Raw genomic sequence first — 8105 nt, 5'->3', positions numbered from 1 at the left:
AGATGTGCATGAAATTCATTTCCTTATCTATATGCACATATCTATGTGGAGTTCGTCCTATGTATATTGGTGTTTCTAACTCTTTGGTCCCAATGAGTTTGGGTACCATTTTGTTTGTGTTGTTGTTCTAGGAACAATTGGAGATGCATTGCATGCTTGGCTCACTCACAAGGAAGGTGGTGTCACCATGTGCTTATTGGAGTCAAACTAGGATGATCAATGAACTACTATCTACCTTTAATTGGTATCTACTACATCCTTCCAATGATATCTCGGTAACAATATCTGTTCGTGCATTCTTTTCTTGCATTCAACCTCATAGGTTACATCTTGGCATGGTATTCATTCATTCTTGTGATACTTGTTTCCTTTCTCAAAGCATCCCAACAATGATCTCTTGTTGCTAGTTGTGATGTCTTTGTTGTTCGTGTGTGGACTTCATTTATATATAATAAGACCATATCTAGCCATGTGCTATGCTTCCAAGCAAATATCTTATTGGTATATGTATGATCTCCCTTTGGATATCTATTTCCTCGTGTTGTAACTATTTCGGGTGTACATCCTTCTTTGTAGATATATATCATCATGATTTCGTCTACCTAGAATCTTATACACTTGAGAGAAGTTGCATATCTAGTTGATATCCTTTCTTTCACGCCCACCTTATCTTTCTTATGTTATTTCTTTGGTGGCTCCGTGAAAGCTTTTTCCTTGAGTGCGTGTCTTATATCGTTGCATCTTGATGCACTCTTGTGTGGTGAAGATTATTTTCCTCATGCTTATCTTTACGAGGCTTTTGCCATCTTAATTGGTATCCCTCGTCTTGATGAGGCTTTCATCCTCTATCTTCACCACGGGTTGTCACAAGCATAGGTTCTTTATATGCTTATTAGTAAGCTTGTGAACCCATTTGCTAGTTGTGTGTGGGAATGATAGGCCTTGCACCGTGTGCCTCATTCTTTCAAGACTTTATTTATGCTTAATGCTCATCCATACATTAGTCTTATCAAGTGCATTGCCTTGACTCACACACATAATTTTGGTTGAGCCCATTCTTAAGTTGCCTCTTTTACTTGTTGCTCAACCATGTGTTTGTTGCAAGTACTAGGCTTGGTTTCCTATATGCTCACTTGCACTTGTTGTAAGTTTCTATTGATTTTGGGGGAGCTATGAAACTATTTTGTGCACTTTGTATCCAAATACAAATATTCTTATGTGTGCAAAAATCATGGGGAGCCTCTCTAGTTTCTTTAGAACACTCCTATGCTCATATCATAATATCCTTTTTTCTTGTGGATCATAGGATATTTGGTCTAGTTGGTTCAATTGATATCCATTGATTGCTTGCTTCAATTGGTATTTTTTTTATTGCTTGATTGCTTGTGTATCTCTTTGGTATGTCTTTGTGGCATATCTTTCTTTTGCAATCTTTGGGCCTCAATATAGTTTGTCTTCCTCCAAGTATTTACCGTTGGATATGTGTATTGCATTCCACTCTCTTGTTGAGAAATACACAACTTATGGAGGAACTCAATCTATAGAGGCCTTCTAAGCTTTTCGCCCATTTTGGCAATCAATGCCAATAGGGGAGAAGTTTCAGAGAGTTTTGTGGAGGTTTCAGAGAGTTTTGTGGAGAACTCTTTAGAGTTTTCTCCTTGCTTTGGTTTTGTTCCTAAGCATTTGCATCTCATACGCATGCATCATTGGTTGTTGCATTGCATGGTGATGCATAATTTCTTATATAAACTCTCTTGAAAGTGATTGTCATCAATTACTAAAATGGGGGAGATTGGAAGAACATGCGGTGCCCCCATGTTTGGTTTTGGTAATTAATGACAATCTCTATGGACTAATGGTTGCCTTGAGTTATATTTGAAGTTTTTGTCCATAGGCTTTTCTTGGAGTACATGTGTTGGTTTCAAGGAGAGTTTGTGTCGACCAAGGTGCTATTCAAGGAATTATCCAAAGATTGGTCATTTGAGAGTTGAGCTTATTGCAAGCGTGTCTTGAAGAAAAAGATTGTTTGATCATTCATGTTTACCTTCAAGACATCATCCAAATGAAGAGAGTTGGAAAGAATCAAGGTTGATCAAGACTAAGTCAAGAGTGAATCAAGTTGATCAACACACAAAGCGTACAAGATGTACAGAGGGATCAAGTGATCCCATGGTATGGTAAGCATTGTCCATTATGCTTTGTGTACTAACCCATGGTCTTCGTGAGAGTTCTTTGTGGGGTTAGGTTGCGGTGTGCAAATTCAAGTGAAGCATCAGATCAAATGCTTGAAGCTTGCCGTCCATTGTGGTGACAATTGACTTGTGAAGATGTGCAGAAGAGTGGCTCACCCATAGTGGAGTATGGGGGAGCAATCATCTAGTCTCCATCGACCCAACGCAATCAAGAAAGATGGTCCATCTTGAGGAGGACAAGATTGTCATCATCTAGCTCAAGTAGATCATGTGCAAGGAAAAGGTTTGCCCTTGATAGGTTTTCTATTTTACCGGTCTCATGGTGGTAGTTGGGAGACCGGGTTATAGGATCGATAGCCGTACTATCAAGGGGGGCTCTCAAGTGAGTAGCTTGATCGTATCGTTCATCGAGAGCTCAAACCATTACATCCTTGCATCATGTTTCTTGGTTCTTGTTTGGTTCTCTTTGTGAGTCTTATAGCTTATGGTCATCTTGATGACAAGCTTGAGTTCATCGAAAACGGAGTTTGCATGCGTCTTCTATGATGTTTTCGGTGTTGGAGGTTTTACCGGTCATATCCAAGGAAGGGTTCTCACCATTTTCTTTTGGGCCTTTTTCTCATTTGCTTCTTATTGGTATTTCTATCAAGATTGTGTTCGCCCTTGTCGCTAGCTTTCCAACAAACTTGGTTTCGTCGAATTCAAAGTCCGTTTGCAGAAGTTGTGTCAGTTTTGGTGTTCTGAAAAGGCTGCAGCGGTACTACCGCGGACAGGAGCGGACGTAATTTTTTACTACCGCTCTTGGGAGCGGTACTACCGCTTGGAGCAGTACTACCGCGGCTACTTCCGTGGCTACTTCCGCTCGGGACCAAAAACTCGTCACAAGTCCAGCGGTGGTAGGCACGGATGTAATTTTTTAGTACCGCTCGCAAGCAGTAGTACCGCTACCCCTAGCGGTAGTACCGTGAGGTCAAGCGGTACTACCGCTCCGACGGTTCTTCTAGCTTTTTTGCCTCCTCGTTGTTGTGTTTCAAAGGGGTACTACCGCCCTAGCGGTAGTACCGCTCCTTGGAGCGGTAGTACCGCTCTGTGCGGGCTGTGAGCATAACGGTTGGATTTTTCCCCACCTATAAAAGGGGGTCTTCTTCCCCAATGAACTTTATCTCTCGAGCTCGTGTTCTTCCCCCATTGTTGACCTTCTTCGAGCTTGCTAACTCTCAATCCCTCCATGGATTCTTGCTAGTTTTTGAGGGAAAAGAGAGAGGAGATCTAGATCCACATTTCCACCAATCACTTTCTCCTCTATGTGAGGGGAACCCCTTGGATCTAGATCTTGGAGTTCTTGGTGTTCTCCTTCTTGTTCTTCCTCTCATTTTTCTCCCTAGCATTAGTTGCTTCGGCGGGATTTGAGAGAGAAGGACTTGGGCACTCCGTGTGCCCTTGCCATTGCATTTGGTGCATCGGTTTGAGTTCTCCACGGTGATACGTGGAAGTAAAGTTTGAGAAGCTTATTACTCTTGGGTGTTTGGGCACCCTAGAGCTTGTTCCTCTTGGGTGCCTTGGCGCCCTAGACGGTTGGTGTTGTTCGGAGCTCAATCATTGTGGTGTAGAGCTCCGGGCAAGCGTCGCGGTCTCCAATTAGGTTGTGGAGATTGCCCCGAGCTATTTGACGGGTACCGGTGACCGCCCCCAAGGGTTGCCAAAGTGTACGGGTTCGGTGAACGCCCCAAGGGTTGCCAAAGTGTATGGGTCCGGTGACCGCCCCCAAGGGTTGCCAAAGTGTATGGGTTCGGTGACCGCCCTCAAGGGTCCCTCAGTGGAATCACGGCATCTTGCATTGTGCGAGGGCGTGAGGAGATTACGTTGGCCCTAGTGGCTTCTTGGGGAGCATTGTGCCTCCACACCGCTCCAAACGGAGATTAGCTTCCGCAAGGGTGTGAACTTCGGGATACATCATCGTCTCCGTGTGCCTCGGTTATCTCTTACCCAAGCTCTTTACTTATGCACTTTACTTTGTGATAGCCATATTGTTTCTTGTCATATATCTTGCTATCACCTAGTAGTTTATCTTGCTTAGCATAAGTTGTTGGTGCACATAGGTGAGCCTAGTTGTTGTAGGTTTTGTGCTTGACAAATTAACCACTAGGTTTATTCTGCATTTGTTCAAGCCTAAACCGTAATTATTTTAAAACGCCTATTCACCCCCCTCTAGGCGACATCCACGATCTTTCAATTGGTATCAGAGCCTCGTCTCTCTTTATAGGGCTTAACCGTCTAGAGAGTAAGGATGTCGACTAGGGGTTTAGGATTCTCTGACACTCTTAGTTTCGATGGCACAAATTTTGATGTTTGGGTAATTCGCATACTTAATCTCTTTAGGGTCATGGACCCAAATTTAGAGCGAATTGTAGATATAGGTTTTTCTCCTCCAAAGGATGCCCAAAGATTATCTTTAGAGGATGAGAAAAACTCTTATCTCAATGCTCAAGCTTCTAATGTGCTTTTTGATGCTTTGAGCAATATAGTTATATTTCAACTCATGCCGTTCCGGGATTTTCATGAGTTGTGAACAAAGCTTCAAGATAAATATGGCGTGTCCAAGTTTTGTGGAGATGATTGTTCTCCCTCCACATCCGGCCGTATAGTCTTCTCAACTTCTTCTACTTCACCTACATGTGGTTTGCCACAAGGTAATAATATGGTGAGTAGTGTTGGTCAGTGCAATGACGATAGTATGTTTATTGTGGATGATCCTTCATCACTATCTTATTGCACTGCTCTTTCTTTGGGCTTGAACACTTCGAGCACTCCAACTGTTTCACATGCTTGTGTTGATAGTCCTTGCATATCATGTAGAAATTGCATGACTAAATCTCATGATGATATGTTTACAATGTCTTGTTGCCATGATAAAAATGCATATATGTCCTCGAATTGTTGTGCTAACAATGTAGAGGAAAGCCAACACCCCATGGAACAAGATCTGGTCTTGAATAGTGCTTCAACGGATCCTACATCATCATCTATTGCATTTTGCCTTATGGCCAAGGCTTCAAAGGTATCTTCCACTTTGAATCCCAATATATCTTGTGATGATGGCAAGAGTGATGATAATGTTGATTATGATGAAGAGAATGATAATGTTGCCTCCTTAAAAACTAAGGGGGAAATGATTTTTAAAGCTCTTCACAAAAATAAATTTGCTCGTTCCAACTTCATGGAAATCATGTCTATTGCCATTGAAGGAAATAAATACATTGAGTTGGAATCTCATCTAGAGGAGCATGAGGTCACCATTGAGAAAATGGAAGCTCATGAGCGTGATTACGCAAATGAGATCGCAGAGCTATCTCAAGCTCTTGAACAAGAACAAACCACATCCGAATCTCTTGAGGAGACCTTTGCTCTAGAATTATTTAGAATAAAGGAATCTCATGATGGAGCACTCGAGGTGGCCAATGATTTCAAAACTAAAAATGCGAGGCTTGAAGTTTCTCTTGCTAGACTCCTTGAGGATTTTGAGCACCTCGAAAATGGCTCAAGGGTCATCAAGGGTGAGCTCATCAAACTCACCGAGTCTCATGCTCAACTTGAAGCTTCTTACTTAAAAGATCTTGCCAATGTGTCCTCTCCCATTGTTGTTAATGATGATGCTTGGGATACTTACTCTATTACTTGTGAAGCATCCATTTTAAAGGAGAATGTTGAGCTTCGGGCTCAACTTGAGTTGCTATCTAGTCTCATGTACATCCAATCTAATCCTTGTCACGTAAACTGCCCCATGAGCAACCCTATCAAGGGATCTGCTGATATAATTAATAAATACGAATGAAGCGAACCAACTGCTCGTGTAAAAGGGGAAATTTCTAATCATCCCTCTTTTATTACAACAAGATGTCACCCAAACGAACAGAGCGACCGTTCATGGGCTGGACATCTTAAATACATCGAGATGCAGTTTTAGAGTAATTCTTTTTGTTTTTTGTTCTGATCTGTCTATTTTCTGCGGTCTTTCTTCTGCTAATTTCTTTTTTTCTTCTTACTTTCATATTTTTGTTTTACATCTTAAAAACATAAACATGTAACAAAATTAGAACAATTTTAGGAGTACATGAATATTTTTTATAACTCGGCAACATTGTTTAAAATACATGAACATTTTTAAAATTTGTGAATATTTTTAAAATTGATGAACATACTTGAATTCCAGAACACTTTTAAAATACATAATCATTTTTAAGATTCGTGGATATTTTTTAAGGACTTTTTTTTCCAGGGAAAACCAACTAGAAACCAGAAGAACAAAAGAGGAATAGCCCCCTATGTATTTCCCGTATTCTAGGGGGCCTCCGTAGGGGGTCATCATGTGAGGCGGCCACTCCTTTTTCAAGGAGTTGCATTAGCGCAAGGAAGAGTTTCATGGTGAGGCCCACACATGCGTTTTTCATATATTTCCTTTCTGTGCAAAGTTCATCACAATTTTGAAAGTTCAATAATTTTATAAGTTCAAATTTTCAAAAGTTTTAAATTTGGAAAGTACAATACCAAAAGTTGAAATTTTGAAAGTTGAAGTTTAAAGTTCATGTACCCGCCTGGTTTGGTATGAAAAGAAAAAAAAGTCCTTTTTTACTTCACATAATAGTGTTGTCTTAAGTCATTTTTTTGAAGTTTGAGCAAGGTTACATAAAAAATATCACCATTCACCATACCTATTATATATCATTAGATTCATCATGTAATATATTATCATATTATATTTATTTGGTACTGTTTGTATTTATTATAATTTTGATAAAATATAACAAAGTTTGATTTGAGACACCACTAATTATAATGCGTAACTATGAGGCTTAGCATGACGATTTTTCGACGGTCTACTACAACAAGGTTTGCCTGACACCGATGAGGGAGTGGCGATGACGGCGGTGCATCTTCAGCGCGCACTTGTAGTCGTCGTTAGGTGGTCTACGAACTTGGATGTAATTTTTTTTTTTACTTCTGATGTTCTTCGTACTCGCTTGACAGTTCAGAAATAGAATGAAAGTTCTCTCGCAATTTGCTTTTATAATGTGTAACACTTTGATAGGACAGGCACTCCCATCAACAGTAAAAATACCTGCATGGTTTCCTTAGTCTCCATCGTCCCCAAATACAGGAAAGGATAACTGAGCACGTACACATTACATTATTCTCTGGCGCCCAATGCATCAAAGCCGAATATCTACAAAGCCCTCCCTGGACTACACCCAGACAGCACCTGCATTACGAAGCAGCGGGACCAGTTTGCCGCTGAGGTGAAGGGACATGACCTTGTCGGTGCATCCGACGAGCCTGCCGCCGATGAACACCGCCGGCACGGCAGGGTTCCGTCCGATGAGCCGCGCCAGCGCCTTCTCCATCTCCTTCCCCCAAGGGTCCTCGTCCAGTTCCACCACCGTGGGGTTTGCCCCGAGATCCCGGAGGAGGCTCGTCACCGTGTGGCACATGCAGCAGGAGCTCGTGCCGAAGATCACCACGGCCCGCTGCCCCGCTAGCTTCGTCACTTGCTCCATCAAGCTGGCCCGATCTTCAGTGCTAGTGCTAGAGAGCTCAATTCTCGGGTACGAGGCTTTGACTTTGAGCTGTGCTGGCTTGCTTTGGGCTGGACATAGGGGAACCTTGCATATATAGCCATGGAAATGTGCACCGACAGGATGATCTTCGAGCAATTTGACCGGAAAAAGGTGATACGGAAGGGTTCGGATAAATGCCGAGCTCCTTTAATTTGCACCACTCCACGTATGGGCTCAGTGTGGAGCATCGAATTTTTGGATGGCAATGGCGATGCGGCGACCTGATATACCAAAGGGGTACAATGGATTATAGTGGATAAGGTATGGAGCTCTGACTTTTAGTAAATTCTCATCTATCCCC

At 42.0% G+C, this 8105-nt stretch overlaps 1 protein-coding gene across 1 annotated transcript; it reads right to left on the bottom strand.

The window, feature by feature from the left end:
* Positions 1 to 7230: 7230 nt before the first annotated feature.
* Positions 7231 to 7850, bottom strand: LOC119296941 (glutaredoxin-C1-like). Its single transcript, XM_037574941.1, has one exon. It carries the CDS (start codon positions 7742 to 7744, stop codon positions 7433 to 7435), a length of 312 nt encoding a protein of 103 aa, XP_037430838.1. The 5' UTR covers positions 7745 to 7850; the 3' UTR covers positions 7231 to 7432.
* Between the last annotated feature and the right edge of the window lie 255 nt (positions 7851 to 8105).

Source organism: Triticum dicoccoides, chromosome 5A (assembly GCF_002162155.2).
Source record: "Triticum dicoccoides isolate Atlit2015 ecotype Zavitan chromosome 5A, WEW_v2.0, whole genome shotgun sequence".
NCBI lineage: Eukaryota > Viridiplantae > Streptophyta > Magnoliopsida > Poales > Poaceae > Triticum > Triticum dicoccoides.
This window is presented reverse-complemented; position numbering and strand designations above follow the sequence as displayed.

Bases quoted from the DNA above. Each gene is read 5' to 3' on its own strand.
- LOC119296941 (XM_037574941.1), bottom strand. From the start codon at position 7,744: ATGGAGCAAGTGACGAAGCTAGCGGGGCAGCGGGCCGTGGTGATCTTC.